This window comes from Rattus norvegicus, chromosome 19 (genome assembly GCF_021556685.1).
Source record: "Rattus norvegicus strain SHRSP/BbbUtx chromosome 19, alternate assembly SHRSP_T2T, whole genome shotgun sequence".
NCBI lineage: Eukaryota > Metazoa > Chordata > Mammalia > Rodentia > Muridae > Rattus > Rattus norvegicus.
The window spans coordinates 25732943-25758987 of NC_141552.1; the positions used below are offsets into that span (position 1 = coordinate 25732943).

At 40.9% G+C, this 26045-nt stretch overlaps 1 protein-coding gene across 6 annotated transcripts in view; it reads left to right on the forward strand.

Moving 5' to 3' along the window:
- The window catches only part of Iqcml1 (IQ motif containing M like 1), a gene marked incomplete in the record, with an annotated part of 220276 nt that overhangs the window by 29034 nt on the left and 165197 nt on the right, over positions 1–26045 (forward strand). For all 6 annotated transcript variants that reach the window (NR_197271.1, NM_001432086.1, NM_001432087.1 and 3 more), the window contains 1 exon segment: positions 25941–26018. Coding sequence is in view for 4 of the 6 variants with exons in the window: in NM_001432086.1 (NP_001419015.1) it covers positions 25982–26018 (37 nt within the window).

Here is a 26045-nt window from a genome sequence, read left to right on the forward strand (position 1 = left end):
CATGGATTGGCAGGATTAATATAGTAAAAATGGCCATTTTACCAAAAGCAATCTACAGATTCAATGCAATCCCCATCAAAATACCAATCCAATTCTTCAAAGAGTTAGACAGAACAATTTGCAAATTCATCTGGAATAACAAAAAACCCAGGATAGCTAAAGCTATCCTCAACAATAAAAGGACTTCAGGGGGAATCACTATCCCTGAACTCAAGCAGTATTACAGAGCCATAGTGATAAAAGCTGCATGGTATTGGTACAGAGACAGACAGATAGACCAATGGAATAGAATTGAAGACCCAGAAATGAACCCACACACCTATGGTCACTTGATTTTTGACAAAGGAGCCAAAACCATCAAATGGAAAAAAGATAGCATTTTCAGCAAATGGTGCTGGTTCAACTGGAGGGCAACATGTAGAAGAATGCAGATCGATCCATGCTTATCACCCTGTACAAAGCTTAAGTCCAAGTGGATCAAGGACCTCCACATCAAACCAGACACACTCAAACTAATAGAAGAAAAACTAGGGAAGCATCTGGAACACATGGGCACTGGAAAAAATTTCCTGAACAAAACACCAATGGCTTATGCTCTAAGATCAAGAATCGACAAATGGGATCTCATAAAACTGCAAAGCTTCTGTAAGGCAAAGGACACTGTGGTTAGGACAAAACGGCAACCAACAGATTGGGAAAAGATCTTTACCAATCCTACAACAGATAGAGGCCTTATATCCAAAATATACAAAGAACTCAAGAAGTTAGACCGCAGGGAAACAAATAACCCTATTAAAAAATGGGGTTCAGAGCTAAACAAAGAATTCACAGCTGAGGAATGCCGAATGGCTGAGAAACACCTAAAGAAATGTTCAACATCTTTAGTCATAAGGGAAATGCAAATCAAAACAACCCTGAGATTTCACCTCACACCAGTGCGATTGGCTAAGATCAAAAACTCAGGTGACAGCAGATGCTGGCGAGGATGTGGAGAAAGAGGAACACTCCTCCATTGTTGGTGGGATTGCAGACTGGTAAAACCATTCTGGAAATCAGTCTGGAGGTTCCTCAGAAAATTGGACATTGAACTGCCTGAGGATCCAGCTATACCTCTCTTGGGCATATACCCAAAAGATGCCTCAACATATAAAAGAGACACATGCTCCACTATGTTCATCGCAGCCTTATTTATAATAGCCAGAAAATGGAAAGAACCCAGATGCCCTTCAACAGAGGAATGGATACAGAAAATGTGGTACATCTACACAATGGAATATTACTCAGCTATCAAAAACAACGAGTTTATGAAATTCGTAGGCAAATGGTTGGAACTGGAAAATATCATCCTGAGTGAGCTAACCCAATCACAGAAAGACATACATGGTATGCACTCATTGATAAGTGGCTATTAGCCCAAATGCTTGAATTACCCTAGATCCCTAGAACAAACGAAACTCAAGACGGATGATCAAAATGTGAATGCTTCACTCCTTCTTTAAATGAGGAAATAGAATACCCTTGGCAGGGAAGGGAGAGGCCAAGATTAAAACAGAGACTGAAGGAACACCCATTCAGAGCCTGCCCCACATGTGGCCCATACATATACAGCCACCCAATTAGACAAGATGGATGAAGCAAAGAAGTGCAGACCGACAGGAGCCGGATGTAGATCGCTCCTGAGAGACACAGCCAGAATACAGCAAATATAGAGGCGAATGCCAGCAGCAAACCACTGAACTGAGAATAGGTCCCCTATTGAAGGAATCGGAGAAAGAACTGGAAGAGCTTGAAGGGACTCGAGACCCCAAAAGTACAACAATGCCAAGCAACCAGAGCTTCCAGGGACTAAGCCATTACCTAAAGACTATACATGGACTGACCCTGGACTCTGACCCCATAGGTAGCAATGAATATCCTAGTAAGAGCACCAGTGGAAGGGGAAGCCCTGGGTCCTGCTAAGACTGAACCCCCAGTGAACTAGTCTATGGGGGGAGGGCGGCAATGGGGGGAGGGTTGGGAGGGGAACACCCATAAGGAAGGGGAGGGGGGAGGGGGATGTTTGCCCGGAAACCGGGAAAGGGAATAACACTCGAAATGTATATAAGAAATACTCAAGTTAATAATAAAAAAAAAAAAAAAAGAAAGGCAAACAAAGTCATTCGGGAGGCAGAGGCAGGCAGATCTCTGTGAGTTCGAGGGCTGCCTACTCTATATAGTAAGTTCCAGGACAGCCAAGATTTCATAGTGAGAGCTGGCCTCAAAAAATCAAGACCAAGACCTACTCCCTGCACCACCTCCCCCTGACAAAAATCTGACCCAACCATAACCTAACCAAACCAAAAGGCAGAGAGAGGCTGGAGAGAAATCAGTGGTTAAGATCACTTGTTGCTCTTGTAGATAGATGACTTGGGTTCACATGGCAATGTATAAACATCTATGACTCTGGTTCTAGGGAAACTATGCCCTCCTCTTGCCCATTCTGGCTCCTGTATATATGCGATGAATATCCATCAACTTAGGCACTCATTTATGCACATAAAATAAATAAATATATTTTAAAGGGCAAACAGTAAACCATTTCTCATTTCTTCATTTAATACATGAGATTAGGTAGGGAAAATATAAAAAAAATGGAGTTGCACCAACAGTGCAATTTAAACCATTTAATTACAAGCCTTATAAAATTAGATTATATGTTGCTAAGTTTTAAGAATTAAATATGCAAATATTTTGAAAAATAAGTGTTTCAGGAGAAGAGACGGGTGGGAATGAATGTGGAAGGTAGAATTGCTGAGAGACTGAATTTCGATGGAAAGCCTGTAGGGGCCCTTTACATCTGTCTCACATGCGTCTTTGCAGTAAAGAATTACATCAGATATTTCTGGTGATCGTTTTCATGTCCAAGTTAAGAGTGAAAAGCGTGTAATTAATCTTAAAAGACTACCTGTAGGGTCACTTCCACATGGCCAAGGATTTGGCCTCTGTCAGAGTGATGTTTGATGTTTGAGGGTGGCTCTTGGGAACTTGTCACCAAGGAAAAAGAAGCATTTGAATTTATCTGTTCACCCAGAGGAGTATTAAAGCATACTCTGACTTCTGAAGTCTGTTTGAACGTCGAATGCCTTCCTTTGAGACTACTTTGCTGTTCACTTGTAAAACTGGAAAAGGGCATTGCTGCCATTGCTGTAGTCTCTTAGTTAGGAGCAGAGACTGAGCAGTGGCCACCAGCAGGGATAACTTAAGGGCCCCTCAGAACGCTCTTCTACCAAAACATATCTGCCTGCATGAAGCCTATATATTTCTCTTTCTTGAACTGATTGAAATTCTGCCTACACACAGTGCCCTCTTTAAAACATATATTCCAGGGAAGGTTAAATAGTCTATTAATCGATCATTCACAGTCCTATGGGACTTAGTTTAATTAAATTGCTTTTTTTTCTAGGTAATGGAAGTTTTGATGAGGGTCAGGAGGAGAGAGAAGGGAAGTAGTTTTGTCCCTGAGGCTAGCCTGAGCTGAATGCCAAAGTGAACTCACTTTTGACATCGGAAGGACACAGGATGATACCAGGGACGAAGAAGAGAAGAGATAGAACTAGGAGAGTAAAGAAAGAAAAGAAGTATGGGCGAATATTCAAAAAAATGTTGAAGCATATTTTTTAAAATTTCTTTTTTAGAATTTAGGTTATTTTACTGACTTTGACTAATGTGATTAATGCACTCAAAGCTGCATATAGATGATATCAACCTGTATCCCCATGTTGCTTTGAACATTTATGTGATTATTAATTTTGTTTCAGGTTGATTTTTTTTATTAACTTGAGTATTTCTTATTTACATTTCGAGTGTTATTCCCTTTCCCGGTTTCCGGGCAAACATCCCCCTCCCCCCTCTCCTTCTTTATGGGTGTTCCCCTCCCCATCCTCCCCCATTGCCGCCCTCCCCCCATAGTCTAGTTCACTGGGGGTTCAGTCTTAGCAGGACCCAGGGCTTCCCCTTCCACTGGTGCTCTTACTAGGATATTCATTGCTACCTATGGGGTCAGAGTCCAGGGTCAGTCCATGTATAGTCTTTAGGTAATGGCTTAGTCCCTGGAAGCTCTGGTTGCTTGACATTGTTGTACATATGGGGTCTCGAGCCCCTTCAAGCTCTTCCAGTTCTTTCTCTGATTCCTTCAACGGGGGTCCTATTCTCAGTTCAGTGGTTTGCTGCTGGCATCCGCCTCTGTATTTGCTGTATTCTGGCTGTGTCTCTCAGGAGCGATCTACATCCGGCTCCTGTCAGTCTGCACTTCTTTGCTTCATCCATCTTGTCTAATTGGGTGGCTGTATATGTATGGGCCACATGTGGGGCAGGCTCTGAATGGGTGTTCCTTCAGTCTCTGTTTTAATCTTTGCCTCTTTATTCCCTGCCAAGGGTATTATTGTTCCCCTTTTAAAGAAGGAGTGAAGCATTCACATTTTGATCATCCGTCTTGAGTTTCATTTGTTCTAGGCATCTAGGGTAATTCAAGCATTTGGGCTAATAGCCACTTATCAATGAGTGCATACCATGTGTGTCTTTCTGTGATTGGGTTACCTCACTCAGGATGATATTTTCCAGTTCCAACCATTTGCCTACGAATTTCATAAACTCGTTGTTTTTGATAGCTGAGTAATATTCCATTGTGTAGATGTACCACATTTTCTGTATCCATTCCTCTGTTGAAGGGCATCTGGGTTCTTTCCAGTTTCTGGCTATTATAAATAAGGCTGCTATGAACATAGTGGAGCATGTGTCTTTTTTATATGTTGGGGCATCTTGTGGGTATATGCCCAAGAGAGGTATAGCTGGATCCTCAGACAGTTCAATGTCCAATTTTCTGAGGAACCTCCAGACTGATTTCCAGAATGGTTGTACCAGTCTGCAATCCCACCAACAATGGAGGAGTGTTCCTCTTTCTCCGCATCCTCGCCAGCATCTGCTGTCACCTTTCAGGTTGATTTTGATCTGTTGTCTGCTCTCAGCAATTTTGTTTCAGGTTGATTTTGATCTGTTGTCTGCTCTCAGCAGCACATGCATACACATGCACACACATGCATACACACACGCGCGCACACACACACACACGCCTACTTCTGGGTTAGGGGCATGGAAGAGTGCACAGTTAAAGATTAAATCTGTGAGTTCACCTTCGGTTGTAAACCTGATTACATGGGGAATCCAAGGCAATGTAAGGTTGGTTACACCGTTCTCTCACAGGGAGGTTAAACTTAAAAGATGCTGAGTACACAGCAGGGCCCTGGATTGAATCATCTCTCACGATCTCAAGGCGATCTCAAGGCGTACAATTAACTAGGTTGCAAGGTTCAGCAAATGCTTACCCTTCTTAAAGGCAGGAGGTATTCTCAGAGGAAGATAGCAGCACCCGCTTCGGCAGCCCTCACCTGCCGCGGCAGTGTCTTCTCCGTGAGTAGCTCTCCCGTCCGAATCTGCCTTCTCCAGTTCCACCCAACACTGCACAATGCTCATGTTTTCTTGGCCAGTGTTCTTCTGTAACCTATCCACTTAAGTACTATATTTTTTTTCCCTTACATTTAGGCGTGTGACTTGAGGGAGGGAAACGTCATTATCCATTTTTTCTCAAGGGAGTAACATGTGTCTTAAAAAAATGTTGTATCGCTTAAAATTACCTTTGGCTTTAAAGGAATTTTAGTAGGTCATACTTAAGTTTAAGTGTCTGACAAGTTTCTTATATGTTCCTCATTACCCCTTATGGAATTTGTCTTCCGTGGAATACTAGACGGAGCCAGTAAATCCATAATGTTTGGGTAATTTTGAAACACAAACCTAAATCATAGCTGAATGTGTTAGGGCAGAATGTGTGCAAGTTTTGTTGAGGCAAATCTGTGTCCTAGTAAAACAATGAAGACAAAATTCATATAGCCATCCATATATATATGCATGTATAATATATGCATATAATATATCCATCATATATGCCCATATATTCATATATATGTGTATGTTATACACACACACACACACACACACACACACACACAAGTATACTTGAGGTAAGTATTGCTTAAAGCAGTCTCTGGCTTTTGCCTGGTTTCGTAGCTACAAGGCAGGAAAAGACACAGGGAGTGATGTGAATGCTGCCGCTGTTAGAGGAGACGGTTGCTAGAAGGCTCGAAGGAAAGGACTAGCAATGGGAGGAAGGGAGGCACCTCAGGGCAAAGAGTCAAGATTTACTTTTTCCTCCTCACCTGCGTCTTGCTTCTTACGGTTTGAAAGGGAGATCTGAGAATGATCTAGCTCTTAGAACTTCAGACCAAGAGAGAAAGACAAATCCTAGATCTAGATTAGCTCTTCTGTTGATCCCTTATTTTCCTCTGTCAGAAAGGATTATGTAAATCAGGGCAATGTTCGTGTAAACCATCAAGTGAGCACAAACCTCCCTTAATGTTTCTTAATTAGGTCATCAAAAATGCCACCGAGGGAATTGTGCTGGCATTATATAGAATATCTGGAATCCAATGTTGAGGACACAGGCGTGTTTTGTAGAAGAAGGGGATAGGGAAGGTATAGGGGCTTATGGACAAGAAACCAGGAAAGGGGAATAACATTTGAAATGTAAGTAAGTAATACCCAATTTAATAAAGATGGAGAAAAAAATAAGAGAGGCAGTCCTCACCAGTATAAACCACACTGCGGTACTGTAACAGTTGGTATAATGTCCTATCTGAGCTATTGTTTTTTGATGATGAAAGTGATGATGATGACGATGACGGCGATGATGGTGATAGTGTGTAAAATGAGACGCCGTAATGTTTTTAGGATGAAGGCCGATATCAGATGGAATGTAGTTTGATTTTAATTGAATTAGCTGCATTTACTCTTAGCCTTCATCTTCGTGGGAGTTACAAAAGATGGACTTGGTTGTCCGTATACGTCATGTAAATATGTATTTAAATGAAACGTTTTGCAAATTCTGTAACTACAAGATGCTTTATGTCAAGGGACTCATGTCGCTAGGGACCTCTTTTGAGGAAAAGCTATTTAAATAAGTACTTTGGGATTTTGGGGTCTGTAGAGAACCTTATCCCTGAATTGCAACTGATTAGGCTTTTGATAAATGAATCTGGAGAAGACACGAGACTTTCTTCCTATTCCACCATTGGACGTACCTCTAACTTATTATGTAACTAAGCAATTAAATGTACCTCCTCTCCTGGTATCAGCTGACTCGTAGAAAAAGCCAGATGAACAAGGCCTGCAGGATCAAGATGCTTTTAAAACAGTGTGGAGCAGCTGCAGTCCCTGTCATCAGTGGTCCTGTCTCAGGGACAGGGTGCATGGCCAAAAGGACTTAATAGCTTGCTCTGAAGTTCTGCTTCATAGAAGACTAAGTGAAATGGTTGATTCCCTTTCATATTTAGCATAGTTCTTTCTGATGCTCTATGAGGTAATTGCATGGTGAGCTGAGTATGGATTCTGGAAGAAGATAGCATTTCCCCAAGGCTAGCATCTGCTGTTACCATTTAAGCCATCCTTCTAAGCAAGCACTCTCCCCCTTATAAGCTTGCTGTAGCTGACTTAAAAGATCACTCTGTTAATTTGATTTTATTCTATTCATTACTCATAAACTCACACAAGCCTCAGATTTCCCTACCAATGAAGAAATTCCCCTGTCACACTTTTTAAGCTCTTAGATATGGTTAAAAAGTTTGCCACACAGCTTTTCTTAATATATTGCCAAACATTATCTTATCATATATTAATTTTATTACTTATTTGATTCATGATTCTTTTTAAAGTTTTGCTTCCTTGAATTTGAGAGCGATTACCTTTCCTCCTTGTTCTTGTTTTTCTTGACATTTTCAAATGTATTACCTTTAATAGTAAGCTTATTTTGGGAAGCTTCTATCTTTAATGAGGGTATTAAAATGAGTTCTTATGTTTCCTACTGTAAGAGAAAGAGAAGGGAGAGGAAGAGGAGGAGGAAGAAGAAGAATCTTTTCACTCCTGCCCAATTTCAAAGGGACATCAGGAGAGCCTGTGGCTTGGAACTGGGCTTGTGGTTTTTGATCATTTATTGTGCGATTATCTTTTTAAGTGGGGACTCTCTCAATGGAGATTCTTACAATCGTTTTATTGTTAGTCATAAAGCTATGTGTGCAGAAAGTGTGAGTTGCTTCCTGTCATTTCTTGGCTCTATATTTTGTTATTTGCTTCACATAGTGACCTAGGCCACAGCAGTCCTTGACCCAAAGAGTATGGACTCATGGACTCCTAGTGGTTCTCATGTACTCTGAGAGTTTCAGGGATAGCATATTACTTTCTTGTTGCTGTGATCAACCTGATAAGAAGTAATTAAGTGGAGGAAGGATGTATGGACCCATGGATTGAGCCATGGTAGAAATGGCATGGCAGCTACTTGCTTCCATATAGGTAGGTTAGGACGCAGAGAAGGGAGACAAAGTGGGCACTCAGCTGGCCTTCTCCTTCCTCCTCCTTGTAAGTTCTGGCCTCCGAGTCATGAGACGGTACACCTAACCCGCAGGGCTGCTCTTGTGTTTGAGTTTATCCTATCTGGGAAAGCTCTCACAGAAACTAAACCTTTGCCTCTTTGGTTTCTGAATCCAATGAGGCAGCACTAGCCATCCTTTCTGGTTAGGTTAATTTATAGTTGTCTGGACCCAAAGGCAGCTAAGGAATGCGGACAGCAGGAGCAACAGTCTTCTCCAGGCAAGAGCACACACGTTGGTTATCTAGTACCAAATGGTCAGTCCTGAAAAGATACATTTAAGTAAGATTATATAGACCGAGCAGGTTGTATTGTGTGTGTGTGTGTGTGTGTGTGTGTGTGTGTGTGTGTGTGTATGTGTATGTGTGTGTGCGCGTGTGTGTTCATTCGTTCCAATAAACCATGATCAATGCCTTGATACATTTTACTTAATGATAATTATGATAATGATAATGATGATGACGACGACGACGACGATGATGATAATAATAATGGTAATAATCTCTGAAGGTAGTCTAACAGTCCTGTTGGAGAAGACATCTCCAATGGAAAGTGTCTGGAAAATTCTAGACCCCAATTGTTATTTAGTGCTAAATTGTTATTTAGCCTCAGGAATGCTGTGTGTGTACTCTGCTAATGGCCATATCCCCAGCCCTTTGAACTGGTGTTTATTTATTTGTTATTCATTATTTCTGTGCTGAGAATTGAACCCAAGGCCTGTGTGTGCTATGCTCTTCTCCCGAGGTAACTTACTAGCTATGTGGCTTGTATATTTGGACCAGTTTCATCATGTTTATTACTGTTCCACTCTCAGCCTTCTGCTATGTTATTTTAATCTCACGTAAGTAGTTCTTAATAAAAAGCATTCTATTCTAAGTTGATTTCATCTTATGCAACCTTAGCTCTTTACTTAGAAAGGAAAATACTTGAAGAGCTAGCATGTCTGGATCCCATGTGCTACTGTCCTCACGTCTTTCTCGTTAGCGCATTTCATGCTTTTTGGTCACCCCATTCTCTATTATTTGTTCTTCCCTGTGTGGGGCTCACAAGGCTTTGGGGTCTCGGGGCCTCATTACTGCCCAGCCTTATCTGAGTCTGTCTGTGTTCAGGTTGCCTTTGCCTGTTTGTCTCTCCCCCTGTCCCTTTTTACTCGCTTTCTTTTTTGGGGGGAGGGGGAGGTATTTTTATTTATATTTCAAATGTTATTCCTTTTCCTGGTTTCCCGGCCATAAGCCTCCTATCCCACGCCCCTCTCCTTCCTCTATAAGGGTGTTCCTCCTCCCCAACCACCCCCCTTTCTGCCTTCCCCCCTGACATTCCCCTATACTGGGGGGGGGGGTTCCAGCCTTGGCAGGACCAAGGGCTTCTCTTCCCACTGGTTTCCAACAAGGCCATCCTCTGCTACATATGCAGCTGGAGCCATGGGTCTGTCTATGTGTAGTCTTACTGATGAAGCCAAGAAGTGCATGCTGACAGGAACCGGATATAGCTGTTTCCTGAGAGGCTCAGCCAGAGCATGACAAATACAGAGGCGAATGCTAGCAGCAAACCACCGAACTGAGAACTGGGTCCCTGTTGGAGGAATTAGAGAAAGGATTGAAGGAGCTGAAGGGGCTTGCCGCCCCATAAGAACAACAATACCAACCAACCAGCTCCCAGGGATTAAACTCACTTGCTTTCTTTTGGTCCCTAGAATTTAGGAGACCGTGGACCTTGTTACTGTTTGTCAAGAGCCAGCTTTTGCTTCTTTTGCCTGCCTCTGCTATGCCATTTAGTGGAATTGTTTTCTACCTTGGAACAGTTTTGTTCATTAATTTCTTCTATGTTTTTCAGAATTAATATTTTTTGCTTTGCCCCTAGAGTTATTAGAGTTGTTTTGTTTTGGTAAATACATTCGAGGCAGTCAATTTGCTGTTTGATACTACTTCATGTGCACCCTACAGGCATGATGTCCTTATGCATATTTTCCTCATCCCATGCCTAAATACTTAAATTTTTCTATTATAATGTATATTAAATTTAAGATTTATTCTCTCTAGAATTTTTTACATGAGTACTTACATTATCTTTGCTCCTTTCTTCTCCCCTAACATCTTCTGTCCTCCAGATTCCCTTTCAAATCCATTATGTATTTTTAATTATTATTACATATTCATAAGTATGTATATATGTACATATATATCTTGTTGATTACATTTGTATATATATATATATATATGTATATATATATATATATATGGTGTGTGTGTGTGTGTGTGTGTGTGTGTGTGTGTCTTTAGGGCTTACTTTGTGGGTTGGATAAGCTATCAGGGGCTTTATCCCTGGAGAGAACTGATCCTCTCTTAGTGGCTTTTAATTGCTCATTCTCCTCATCTAGAGGGAAGGCCTTATGGTATTTTCCTTCCTATATTGGCAGGGAAACTGGTATTGCCATTGTTCTGGTCTTATTTAGACTACCATTTTGTTGAGCTATCATGAGTGCAGTTTTCCTGTTATACATAACAGACACAGTCGCACACCAGACGTCCGATTCTCTGTTTCTGCAATCTTTGGCCGCCTCTCCCAGAATGTTTCCTGAGCCTTAGGTGTCGGGGTTGTGTTGTAGATGTATCAGTTGGATTGGACACTCCACTGTGATTTGACCAGTTGTGATTTTCTAATGGTTTCTGTTCACTACAGAAAGAAGCTCCTTTGATGAGGGATAAGAGCTACATTTCACTGTAGGTTTAAGGATAGGTATTTAGAATGCAACTAGAATTTATACTGCTTTAGGCAGCATAGATTAAAGCTGGATATCAACAATGGTAGAAACAACAGAAGACTTATAAACTCGTGAAACCTTGACAACTGGATAAAAAAATGGGAGAAGACAGAAATTAGGAAAGGATTTAAAGTCTTTCTAGAGTTGAATGAAAACAAGTGTACAACATACTTGAAATATAGTTCCCTATATTTAGTGATATATTAAAGTGATTCTAAGAGGCAGAGTCCCAGCTTTAGTGCCTATATAAGATCTCTGGAGAGACCTTATATTAGTAACTTAATACTATACTTGAACATTCCACACCAATATTAGAAATCATATCCAAAAGAAGTAGACATCAAGACATTCTCAAATTCACGGCTGAAGTCAATAAAATAGAAACAAGTGAGCAAGCAAACAAAAAATAATACAAAGTATCTGTGAAACAAAAGCTTTTCATTTGTATATTCTTGAGGTTTCTGTTAAAGGTTATACATAAATTTTAATTAAATTATTTTTTAATTAATTAAATTAAATTACTTTTTATTTTTATTTTATGTGCATGGGTATTTTGCCTACCTATCTGATGTGTGTGCAGTGCCCAAAAATGTCAGAAGGATGCATCAGATTCCCTGGGACTGGAGTTATAGATGGCTTTGAACTGCCAATTAAATCTGGGTCTTGTGGAGGAACAGCCAGTGCTCTTAACCACTGAGCCATCTCTCCAGCCCTCTCATCTGTATTTCTAATTGTCATTTTTTTTAATTGTCATTTTTTTAAAGTAGTGAGTATTCTTTGAATATTTTGAATAGCAGACCTTTATCAGAGAGACATTTAAAACATATTTTTTTCAGTCTAGTCTTCTCTTGAAAAATAATTTTTATAGAGAGAATGTTTAATTTTAATGAAGGCCAGTTTTCTAGCTCTTCCTTTTCATATATAATGCTTTTGGTGTTATGTCTGAAAAGAGTCAATATTAAAATGTGTTTCATGTTTCTCCTTACCTAAAAGGAATTTTTGTTTGATTCTCTGGCTAGTATAAAATCTTTTTGCAGATATTTTTTTCTTTTGCACTTCCTCCCCAGTTGTTCCAACACATTTGCTGAAATACATTTATTTTCTACCGCAATGCCTTGGTTACTTGGTTGAAGATTAGTAGATTATATTCATAAGAGTCTGCTTGTCTATTGATATATATGGATGTATATCAATCAATATATATTCAAGAAAGTGTAATTTTATCTACACTATGCATCCCTCATGTTTATAAAATTCTTCTGTCAGATGCATCCTGTTGTAAATTGTCTCTTCTCTCTGTGAGAGTTCAGGTAATTTATTTATTCATTATTCTTCCAAGACAGTGATTTCCAATGAATGAATGTCAAAATATTAGAAATGCATCAGTGAAGAAGGAATCCTTAAACCCCGGTGTTTATAGGCCTTATAATCTCTGATGTAAATACGTAAGCAAAGATAGAGATAGATAGTCATAAATTAATCCCCTAGTTACCACTAACTTTTGTCTTATCGTGCTTATTCATTGAAACTGTCCAAATGAGGCAGATTCTCCTCTAAATGATTTTTAATTTTTATTTAATAAAAAATTAGTTATGTGGGGTGGACATAAGCACTTTAACGCATGTCTGTAGAGCGGAGAGAGAGGGTACAGGTCCCTGGCGACTGGAACTAGAGGTACTTGTGAATTGCCTGATGTGAGTACCGGGAACTGAACCCTGGTCCTCTGAAAGAACAACACGAACTCTTACCTGTCGAGTGATCTCTCTAGCACCACTGACCTCCACCCAAGCAATTTATTAAAAAACCCACAAACTTCTCCTTGTGTCTTCGTTACTTTCAACGCCCAGAGTCAGTGGCGTCCTAGTGTCACCTGCACCCCTGCGACAAAGAAGGAAAAGAAGACGAGGTTTGGCCTGAACGTTTACATGGACAAGACAGTCTGTGACACTTGTTTGACCCACATTCTTGCAGCTAGACCTTGAGCGCAGTTCAAGAGTTCCTACGAAAGGGAGTTTACCATGGGCTCACGATGAAGAGAAAGCAAGTCTGGCTAGAGGTACAGTAGACTGGGCTGTGCCTCAGTTTAGTGAAAGCGCCGCAGATCCTTGGAGAGCATAGCTGCTGTAGTCCTTCAGAATAGTCCTGAGCTGGGCCAGTTTATCCGGGTCTGCAACCACTCCGGGCTGACTTGCCACTGAGAGTGGACTGCCTGGGCGGCGGGTGTGGTTATGAACAAGGTAACTTCCAGAGAGTGTGATTCCGAGAAGTAAGTGTCACAGCTCAAGGTTGTGCTCTGTGCGTTTCCATAAGTAGGGGACTGCTCTCTCTCTCTCTCTCTCTCTCTCTCTCTCTCTCTCTCTCTCTCTCTCTCTCTCTCTCTCCCTCCCTCCCTCCCTCCCTCCCTCCCTCCCTCCCTCCCCGAAGGCTTGCGTCATGCTTCTCAGTATCCACCAGGGGTGTAGATATATTGTAGTTAGGTTTGCACAAAGACAAAAACCCGAGAACAGAATATAGCAAGACAGAAAATGGAGACAAAGCACATGCACGACTTTTTCTTTATTTCCGATGCTTGCTGTAAAGTGTGGATTTATCTGTATTCATATTGCTCATCTGAGTGTGCTTTCAGCCTGAGACTTGCATCATTAGTTTAATACTCACAGGTCAAATATTGCCTGCCTTCTATTTCTCTTTTTCCTGAAACTTGCTTTCCATGCTCACTGGGATCCTTCAGTATTTATGTCTCTTATTTGATATTTCATCTTTTTTTCCCTCCTCTAAGCATTTCTGGGAAATCCTCCATGCCGTCTTCTAATTCTTAGTCTAATCCAATCTAGACTTACTTTGTACCTTGAACATACAATTTTTCCAAATAATATATTCTCCTTTTCCAAAATTCCAATCTCTTCTTTTTCATGTCTCTATTTTACTCCTGACTGCTTTACTTCGTAGTTTGATGTTCTCTTCGAAAGTCACCCCATCTCCTCCTCCTCTCATGGTAGAGTTCAGTGTCCGTTTAACTCCATCTCATGCCGTTTGCTGTTCCCATTCTCTATGGGATGTCAATTCATTACAATTATTGGTATCATTCATTACTTTTTCCAGTGATGGTTTGGAGCGCATGTTTTATGATTTTAAAGTTATCTTATAACCGCCTGGTTTACACAGAATAGAGATTTTTTTTCTGTTTTTTTTTTTTTTTTTTTTTTTTTTTGCGTTTTTGTATTTTCTGAGTCACACTGTGGCTGCTGGGAGGATTTCCAGTTCAGACCCAGCCATGGTTCTTCCTGGCTCTTGCCCCTGCACTGATGGGAATATTGCACATCCCGTTCCTTAGCCAGGGCCTGGCAGGGTCTGACCACATTTATGTTACTTCTTAAATAGGGAAGTTAGAATGAGCCATGCCTCTAGCAGGAAGTAGTCGCGTTTTCTGCTCCCTCTTGGCCATTGTTTTTAGTGGAGTCAGGTGCCACTCTGCCTTCTGTGGGGTTTATGCTGGTTTCTGGGTGTCTCAGCAGTGTCGAACCCTAGGAACCTTTACCTGCCTGTGGGGGCTGGGACACTGTCCGCACTGCTTCATTTCTGTCACTACACTGTCTTCTGGTTTGGGGTCCTTTGTGGATTAAAAGTGCATCTCTGACTCACTCCATTCCACAAAGAAAACCTGTTCCTACCTTCCTCTTTCTTTTGGTCTAGTCTTCTACAGAAGCCTCACTTATCTGCGGGATTAAAATATAATTTATTATCATATATCATGCTTGCACAATCTCTGACTCCCTTTCCTGTCTGATTATGTTGGTCATTATGGCCTCTGGCCTCTGGCCTCCCTCCTTCCTTCCTTCTTAATGATTTCTGCTCTTCCTACACTATCCACACTTTCCCGAGTCGGCTGCTTGTCTTAATTCTCTGAAAATGAGTCTTATCTGTATGTTAAAAATAACACCTAAAATATTCAACTCTAACATGGAAAGAGAGGCAGGAGTGTGTGAGTCAAATAGGAGAGTGCTTCCTGGAGCTGGGCCTTGCATCATTTTGGGTTATAAGGCTCATCATCATCACCATCATCATCACCATTATCACCACCACCATCATCACCATCATCATCACCATCATCACCACCATCATCACCATCATCATCACCATCATCACCACCACCATCATCACCATCATCACCACCACCACCATCATCACCATCACCATCTCATCACCATTATCACCACCACCATCGTCACCATCATCATCACCATCATCATCACCATCATCACCACCACCATCATCACCATCATCATCACCACCACCATCATCACCATCACCATCTCATCACCATTATCACCACCACCATCGTCACCATCATCATCACCATCATCATCACCATCATCACCACCATCATCACCATCATCATCACCATCATCACCACCATCATCACCATCATCACCACCATCACCATCATCACCACCACCATCATCATCACCATCACCATCATCACCATCATCATCACCATCATCACCACCATCATCACCACCACCATCATCACCATCACCATCATCACCATCATCATCACCACCATCATCATCATCATCATCACCATCATCATCACCAGCATCACCACCACCATCATCATCATCATCACCATCATCATCACCACCACCATCACCATCATCCATATTATGTTTTACAGGATAAAGAGTTTTGGTTAAGAGAATAAGTAACTATCTTGAGTTTTTTCTAACATAAGCAGCCTCCAAGACTCAGGACTCTAGTTTTCGAAACAGTGATGTCATGGCACATTTAATATAATAGCTGGTTGTATAAAACTCAAGACCAGTGAATGGGAACTAAGAACCTTGTAGGGGGAGTACGATTCCCCAGAAGAAGTTTATTTCTCAGGAATCGGGAGATCTGTATCCTGTTTTCCATTCATTCACAAACCCAGTGCTAAATGGATATATAAATTCTTTACATATACCTGAAATGCATTCTTCTTACCTGTAGGAAGGGGGCTCAGAGAAACTCTTAAGATTCTTTGCCATCTTCAAATTATATTACTTGAAGCTGTTACTTAAATATAAACTCTCCTACACCAGTATTTTTTGCAAGGTCTTGAGAATAAAGAAAGGAGAGTACACAGAAGGAATAGACTGTGATTGGCCTCAATTTCTTGGACTGGATCTTTAAATTTACTATTTCTCAGTACAGAACGATTCTCTGTACGATAGCTTTGACCTTTATTTTATTTTGTTTTATTTGTTGTAATTAATTTTTTAGCAATTTCATTGTTGCTTTTACCTATTTACAAAATGTCCCAAGCATATCAACAGGGAACTATTTTGCAAAGTGAGTATTTACTCTGTATTATTATTTATAAGATGTTAATGCCTTCTATTTTAGACATAAATGATTAAGGCCAAATACACTTTATAATAGCACTGTTTTTTTTTTTTTTTGAATTAATTTTTTTTTTGCTAAATCCTTCTTTTTTTTTTTACATTATTAAAACATTTTTTTTTATTAACTTGAGTATTTCTTATATACATTTCAAGTGTTATTCCCTTTCCCGGTTTCCGGGCAAAATCCCCCTCCCCCCTCCCCTTCCTTATGGGTGTTCCCCTCCCAACCCTCCCCCCATTGCCGCCCTCCCCCCATAGTCTAGTTCACTGGGGGTTCAGTCTTAGCAGGACCCAGGGCTTCCCCTTCCACTGGTGCTCTTACTAGGATATTCATTGCTACCTATGGGGTCAGAGTCCAGGGTCAGTCCATATATAGTCTTTAGGTAGTGGCTTAGTCCCTGGAAGCTCTGGTTGCTTGACATTGTTGTACTTTTGGGGTCTCGAGCCCCTTCAAGCTCTTCCAGTTCTTTCTCTGATTCCTTCAACGGGGGACCTATTCTCAGTTCAGTGGTTTGCTGCTGGCATTCGCCTCTGTATTTGCTGTATTCTGGCTGTGTCTCTCAGGAGCGATCTACATCCGGCTCCTGTCGGTCTGCACTTCTTTGCTTCATCCATCTTGTCCAATTGGGTGGCTGTATATGTATGGGCCACCTGTGGGGCAGGCTCTGAATGGGTGTTCCTTCAGTCTCTGTTTTAATCTTTGCCTCTCCCTTCCCAGCCAAGGGTATTCTTTTTCCTCATTTAAAGAAGGAGTGAAGCATTCACATTTTGATCATCCGTCTTGAGTTTCGTTTGTTCTAGGGATCTAGGGTAATTCAAGCATTTGGGCTAATAGCCACTTATCAATGAGTGCATACCATGTATGTCTTTCTGTGATTGGGTTAGCTCACTCAGGATGATATTTTCCAGTTCCAACCATTTGCCTACGAATTTCATAGACTCGTTGTTTTTGATAGCTGAGTAATATTCCATTGTGTAGATGTACCACATTTTCTGTATCCATTCCTCTGTTGAAGGGCATCTGGGTTCTTTCCATTTTCTGGCTATTATAAATAAGGCTGCGATGAACATAGTGGAGCACGTGTCTCTTTTATATGTTGAGGCATCTTTTGGGTATATGCCCAAGAGAGGTATAGCTGGATCCTCAGGCAGTTCAATGTCCAATTTTCTGAGGAACCTCCAGACTGATTTCCAGAATGGTTTTACCAGTCTGCAATCCCACCAACAATGGAGGAGTGTTCCTCTTTCTCCACATCCTCGCCAGCATCTAATAGCACTGTTTTAATCTATAAAAATAACACGAAAGCATGCACATCGTGTTTCATTTGTCATGTATTAATTTGGGAATCTTCATGAGATATTTTGAAACCATACGTGATATGTAAGAGTGCTTCACAGACGGGAGAGTCAGTCTTCTACTGTTGTCACTGGGAATATGTACCTTCACTTAGAGTTTTCTTACCAAAAATCTTTTCATTAAAAATTGTTAAAAACTAAAGTATAATTACACTACTTTTCTTTCCTTGAATTCCTTTCACTATTTCTTCCTCTCAAATTCATGGCTTCCTTTGTTATTGATACACAGACTCACATGCACGAATGTACACACACACACACACACACACACACACACACACACACACATTCAAAAATGTATAAAAAAGGCCTGCATAGTCCGTATAGTGATATATGTATATGTTTCAAGAGCTGACCACTTATCTTACGAAACTTTGTACATAAAAATGCATGATAAGACATAATACTCGTACATTTTATTCAAGAAAAGCTTAAGTCTTCCTGTCATGGGAGTTTGAGGTGAGAGAAATGTAGTAAAAGGTGGATCTTTCTGAAGCCAGCTGCTTGTGTGTTCACTGCTATTTTGGACCAAAGCACTTAGATTCATTTCTCATTTGGCTAATTATGTTCTTCCTGTCAAGGTCACTGTACTAGTCATATTGCAAAATGCATGGCAGGTTACATGGAGGTTTTAGTAGTAATAGGGTTTCTAAAGAGTAGGTTGTCTTGGAAAATGTAGAAGAATACAAAACTAAGACTTCAGAGCAACAGTGTGTGTGTGTGTGTGTGTGTGTGTGTGTGTGCGCGCAGATGTGCATATGCTATGGTGTGCATGTAGAGATCAAAAGGCAACCCTAGGTGTTGGTTCTTATCATCTTATCTTGTTTTAGACAGGATCTTTACTGTTTGTTCACTGTGTTGTCTAGGGTATCCAGGCTAAAAGCATCTCTGGGATTCTCCTGTCTCCATTTCTCATCTCCTTATTGGGGTCTTGTGATAGCAAACACTTGTCCTGCATGCTCTTACTCACATAAAATCCCCAAGAGGGATTTGAACTATGGAATTTACATTTCTTTCATAGAAAGCTAGCTCCCTAGAAGGGTCCCAGCTTTCTATGGTGCAATAGTACAGGCTTAGCCACATATACAATCAATGGAAGACAAAAGTTAGTACTTGGCCAGGTGGGTCTTCCAAAGTAACTCTGACACATCCGGCTTTTTAAAACAAAGCTCTGTGCTTCATATTTCTTTTGATGGACAATCAGCTGATAATAAATAAAAATATCTATGAGGATTAGAGCTTAGTTTCAGTCTTATGTGTCATTTTGAAAAAGTAATAGGTGTCAGTAAATGCATTTTAGTTGCTAAATAAGATATTGGGAAAGTGTATACTATTCCCAGGGGCATAGCTTAATGAATAATACATATTTACAAAGGGAACACATTGTAAACCACATTCCATAAATGTCAGAAATTACTAGGACTTATAGTCTCACCTGAGACTCTTAACTCCTCTCCCTAGAGGTTGTACTTAGTTTTGAACTTTATATCGACTGGAGCATAAATCAGATCCTCTTTATGCTGACTTACTCTTTAACATTGTCTGTGAGAACCAATGATCTTTGATTAAGTCCAGTGTCAAGGCTGCAAATTTTCCACTATGTACATCGTGCTTACATTATTTATTCTTCTTTTGGTGGACATTAGAATTGTTTCTATTATTTCGATTTTTACACAGTACTACTATGATCATCCTTACATGTATCTTTCAGTAAATGGTGTTGCCTTTTCCATAAGGAGTCAGAATTGTCTGGTTCATGGGTAGGAATTTAGTTTTTGAAGATTATTTCCAACCAGTTTAATAAATTGACCAATTAATTCTCCAATAGGCAGGGAGTGAATATTTGAGTTGATCTATGTCTTTGGGGATTTTAAAGAGTCGTTTATTTGGGTATGTGTCTGTAAATTTTAGCCTTATTTTTCCTAATAACAAATCAATTTTGAGTATTATCTAATTTCCATTTGGAAATCTGCCTTGTAATTTTTTCAGTGTTTTCTTTTGTTATAATTTTACTGATTTGTGAAAGTATCTTAGATGTCTGTGTTTTCAATTTTACATTATGTAGAGACTAAAATTACGCATTTCAGCTCCTTGGAGCAGTTGGTACCTTTACTCAAATGTGGCTCCACTTGACAATGATCGACTCTCACTAACACAGGCATAATATGCTTGATTCCCAGGAACTTCCGTACACATGTTTGATTTTGCTAAATCATTTTCGTATATGTATGTGCATATATGTATATATCCATGGGGGCGGCTAGAGTTATATCTTGAGTATCTTTCCTTATATCTCTCTACCTTATTATTATTTTTTGAGACAAATATCATTGAGCCAAGAGCCAGTATAGTTAAGCAGATTGGCTGGTCAGCAAGCTCCAGGAACCATGCTGTCTTCTCTTCCCTAGCGCTACACAGACATGAGCTAGAGGCACACGCCGCCCCATCCAGCCTCAAGTGAGATCTGAGTGTTTGAATTAAGGTCCCTGTGTTTGGGCAGCACACACTGGGGTAACTTCCACCTCACCAAATTATATTTCATAGATCACTGTAGTAATCCGTAGTCATGTGAGATGACAGAAAACCACGGCTTATTGAACATGACTCAGCAGAGTCGGCTTCCTTTCCCCCCCTTTTATTAAAAATACAATTTTTCCTCTCACATAATGTATCCCGGCAACACTTTTCCCTTTATCTAACATCCCAGTTCCTCCTCCCCTCCCCACCCCTCCCCTCCAATCCAGAACACACCCTTTCTGTCATTAGAAATCGAACAGACTTCTAAATAATAATAATGCAATAAAATTAAAAAAAGATAAAACAAAACCTAACACATTGGAATAGGACGAAATGAACTGAAAGGACAGCCCAAGGAAAAGCAAAACTAACAGATACAGATGTCGTGATCCATTCATTTTCACACTCAGGAATTCCATGGAAATACAAAGCTGGAAGCCATTTACTCATTTCCTCTTTAAGGGCCTCTGTCATATTCATAAAGACCACTTCAAGGTCTCTTACTTGTAGTTAAGCTATGTTGCAATGCTCAGGGCCTTCTGTGGTGTGGTTGCTGGCCCTAGTGGAGACATTTTGTCCTGGCTGTTCTTGTGTTTGTTACACTGGAGTCTACACAATTGGCTTTGGAAGACTGGAATTTTAGGTGCTGATTTCCTGTCTTGTCTTTGTTGGGGGAGGGGTGTTTTGTTCCTTGGTTTCTGTTGCTTTTTCTGGTTCTTAGGAGGGTGTGGTGGCTGTGTGTTGCCCAGTGGGGATGCTTCTGGGATCATACAAGGTGTGGTCAATGGGGATTCTAGCTAAAATGTATTCTAGGTGTCTTAGTTAGGGTTTTACTGCTGTGAACAGATACCATGACCAAGGCAAGTCTCCCCAATCTAAACGAGCAATCTCAGGTTCTTTCTGCTCATAGTTAGTGTTCTGTACAAGTGAGAAAATACTTTGTCTAAAGCAACTTGAAAGAGAAGGGGCTATCTTTGCTTTCAGTCTAAGGAAACAGCATAGGATGGCATAAGGATTCCAGTTGTGGTGGCAGAAGCAAGAGGTGGTTGTTTGCACTGTCTCCACAGTCAGCAAGTACAGAGGGAACCACCGAGTCTCCTCTTTTCCTTTCTATTCTATCTGGTATAGCAGTATGGTGGCACTGGCGCTCTCTGGTAAACTTCTCAAAGACTTGCTCAGAAGTGTGTCATCTGATGGGTTGTGATCTAGTCCAGTGGCCAATATGGATAGACCATCACCCTTGTTAATCTGAACGAAATGTAGCACAGATTGGGAACAGTGGTCAGACCAGACTACGAGAGAGAGGTTATGGAATGAGAGGGAGTGCCGAAGGCTGTGGGGGAGTCACGTGACTCAGGAGGTCTGGCCTGGACTTTTCCTTTTATGTCAGACTCTGCAGCTTCTGAAAAGGCAGGAAGTGGCCAAAGGAGACCTGGGAAACCTTGACCGCATAGCTGATTTCTGTCATTCGGAATCGGCGGTTTATTTTTTATTTCAAAATATATAAAAACAATACACCAAAATTAAAATCGGAAGGGCCCTTTAAAGTATTTTATCCCAGTAATATCATTTAAATGAGGAAAATTAAAACTAAACCAAGTCAAATCCACCTACTGACTTAGTTCCAGAGTTGTGGAGTTTTTAAGATTGTAGTCCCAAGCTTCTTTTTTTTTGGTTCTTTTTTTTCGGAGCTGGGGACCGAACCCAGGGCCTTGAGCTTCCTAGGCAAGTGCTCTACCACTGAGCTAAATCCCCAACCCCAGTCCCAAGCTTCTTATTCATATTTATATAGGATGGTGAGATAAACAAGGCCAGGGCCAAGGCCACGTCTTTAAATGCAATCAGAAGCAGTGGAAAGGAAATGATCTGGTCCACACTTTGGAAGGTGGATGCTCTTCTGTGAAGACAGACAAAAACGTAAGGTGTTTTGAGGCCCAGGGCCCCAGGAACAGGTAGATACAGGTCAAGTTTCTGAGCGCAAAGTGTGGAGGTGAAAGTGGGACTGGAGATTTAGAAACTTGGTGTGGAGAGACAGTGGGAAGAAAGTTAGTGTTAAACGAAAATTTCTTTTTTTTTTAAATTTTTTATTTTTTTAATGCATTTTCTTTTTTTCTTCCATCTTTATTAAATTGGGTATTTCTTATTTACATTTCAAATATTATTCCTTTTCCCGATTTCCAGGCCAACATCCCCAAATCCCTCCCACTCCCCTTCTATATGGTGTTCCCCTCCCCATCCACCTCCCATTACTCCCCCCCCCCGCAAAAATCTCTTACATTGTGGGGCCCAGCCTTGGCAGGACCCAGGGCTTCCCCTTCCACTGGTGCTCTTACTAGGATATTCATTGCTACCTATGGGGTCAGAGTCCAGGGTCAGTCCATGTATAGTCTTTAGGTAGTGGCTTAGTCCCTGGAAGCTCTGGTTGCTTGGCATTGTTGTACATATGGGGTCTCCAGCCCCTTCAAGATCTTCCAGTTCTTTCTCTGATTCCTTCAACGGGGGTCCCGTTCTCAGTTCAGTGGTTTGCTGCTGGCATTCGCCTCTGTGTTTGCTGTATTCTGGCTGTGTCTCTCAGGAGAGATCTACATCTGGCTCCTATCGGCCTGCACTTCTTTGCTTCATCCATCTTGTCTAATTGGATGGCTGTATATGTATGGGCCACATGTGGGGCCGGCTCTGAATGGGTGTTCCTTCAGTCTCTGTTTTAATCTTTGCCTCTCTCTTCCCTGCCAAGGGTATTCTTGTTCCCCTTTTAAAGAAGGAGTGAAGCATTCACATTTTGATCATCCGTCTTGAGTTTCATGTGTTCTAGGCATCTAGGGCAATTCGAGCATTTGGGCTAAAATCCACTTATCAGTGAGTGCATACCATGTGTGTCTTTCTGTGATTGGGTTAGCTCACTCAGGATGATGTTTTCCAGTTCCACCCATTTGCCTAATTTCTGTCATTTGTTCTCACACCAACTGCTGGGCCACCTTTTCCAGGTCCCTAAAGTATGGTCCCTTTCCCGGCATCCCCCTGTGGGGCAACCACATCTGTTCTTGATCCCAAGTACATCCTTATGAAAGACATAACATTTGTTATCTTTCCTTTGCTTGGCCAACGTTTCCAGGATATTAATGGCCAATTGTAAAGACAGAAGTTTTGTTTTAGCTTATGGTTTCAGAATTTTCTTTCCATCGTTGTTTGACTCCATCATTTCGGTCTGTGGTGGCACAGTACCTTAAACTAGGGACATTTGATGGAGGAAGTTTGCTCATATCCTGGAAGTGGAAGCAGAATGTCTAGGGTCTTGATATTCTCTTCAAAGGTATGACTCAGTTTCCAGAGATCCTCCTACCAGGAAATGCCACCACCTTCTGGTACTTTTATACAAGCCTTTAATATATAGGCCTTTGGGAAAAATGTAAGGTCCTATATGGTATAGTCTATGATCAACTCTGATTAGTCATCTACTTTATGAAGATAAGGTAGGAAATGAGTTCTAATTCTGTTTGCCTCTTATCCTACAAGAACAGGAATGTAAATCTTAAGCTTTCTCTTACCAATTTAGAGAACTTTAAGTTGATCTACCCAGAGAGGACATATTCTGTGATCCTGCCTACAATATAATTCTGAGACTTGGAGAAATAGATTTTTCTAGAATTCCGAATTTTTAAATACGTGTTGTAGTGGTTTCTTTGTCTGGGTAGGGACCGAGGAAACTTTTTATACTTCTTTATCTAACCACATGTGACTATAGTAATGACTTTCGTGGGGTGGAGTTTATGCTTATTACAATAGTCCCCAAAGGGTTGAACTCTTCTTCACAGATTGTTGGATGAGTCAGTCAACTGAACAGTTATGTGTAAAGTCTAGACTACGATGGTGTGTGGGTCCCTGCGAGGCATGTAGTATTCTTGTTTATAATCATACAAACACTGAGTGCACAGTTTCCACCAGTGCAAGTGATTCCATAACTCTAGAGACACGTAATACATAGCATAATGCTTTCAAAGGAACGTAGTATTGATGTAGAAAGGAGAACTCAGCTCCGTCCATGTACCAGTCCATTTCCGAGCATCTCCAGAATCTGGAACACTGGACTAGAAACCCCTGTATCAAGGTTCAAGGCAGAGGTAAACTTCAAAAATGAAGTTCTTAGAATCTAGACTGATATGTTCATTAAACTTCCCAGGTGCATGGTAGTCATTCACAGTTGAGGACAAGCAGTGTTTAATTTCTAGTATTTTTTTTTTAGTATAATTTTGCTTTCCAGGTGCATGTGGTCTGTGTGGGGTTATGGGACTCTTAGACATACTTCTATTGTTAGCTCCTTACACAGATGAAATAGACAGCATAGCTATGATATTTAAAGCAGAGATAAGGGACTGAGACTAGACAAGTCACGAAGGAGATGGGAACAAAACCCCGGGCACTTTTTAAGTTGAAGATGAACACAAATCTAAGATCAGAGCTGGAATGTATAAGGTATGAATTAGATATTAATAAGAAAGTAATGAAGTTACGTGAGCTCTCACAGCACCTCGAGGTAGAATATTTGAAGTTGAGTTCTTTTACTCCACGAAATAGCTGTTCGCATGAACTGTTGGTTCCCTTTCTCTCCATTTTTTCTTTCGGGCTCTACCAAATGTGAGGCAGCAGCTCTAGGAGGTGTCCAGCTCTGTTACAATACATGAACTGTCTGAGGGAAGTTCATTTAACTCCGTTCCAGAGGTGCAAATTACGGCGCTAGCTTTGTCCCAGCTTCAGTGGGGAAGCTTGTGGCTGAGTTTCTCATAGTGGCAGCACATGAGGAAGAGAGCAATCATATCTCAGAAACCGGAAGCCAGAGGGGCTAGGGTAGCTCAACCTAATCCTATTACATCCTCCACATGACTTAAAGATGCTTCACTAGTTCTTAAGTCCTTCACACTGTCATTGGCACACCAAGAGCCATGCTTTCAACATGGGAACCTTTGGGAATACACTTAAAGACATCCAAACCCTTTCAAAGCTGTTTGAGTCCAGTAAGGTAGAATGTAAGCAAATACCCCACCACCCATCAGAGAAGAGACATTGAAAGCTTTAGATCAGGGGGCTGGAGGGGTGGCTCTGCTCTTCCAGAGGAGCTGGGTTAAAGTCTCAGCACCTTCATGGCCACTCACAACTATCTGTAATTCCAGTTCTAGGGCTTCTGATACTCTCACATGCATATAGACATCTGTGAAAGCAAAACACTAACAACTGTAAGATTGTGTGTGTGTGTGTGTGTGTGTGTGTGTGTGTGTGTGTGTGTGTGTGTGCGTGTGTGTGTAGCCCCGGAAAGTTTTAGATTAAAAGTATGCAATATAAGTGTTAGTTAATCATTTTATTTATGAATAAATAAAATACCTAAATAAGTGACCGTCACATCTTTATCACTCATAAACAGTGGCATTCAGCATTCAAGAAGGATAACCCAACCTACCCGTCATGGCAACTGCAGAAGCTATACCTGAAGTAGTGGAAGGTGAGTAGCCATGTTACCTAATCAATG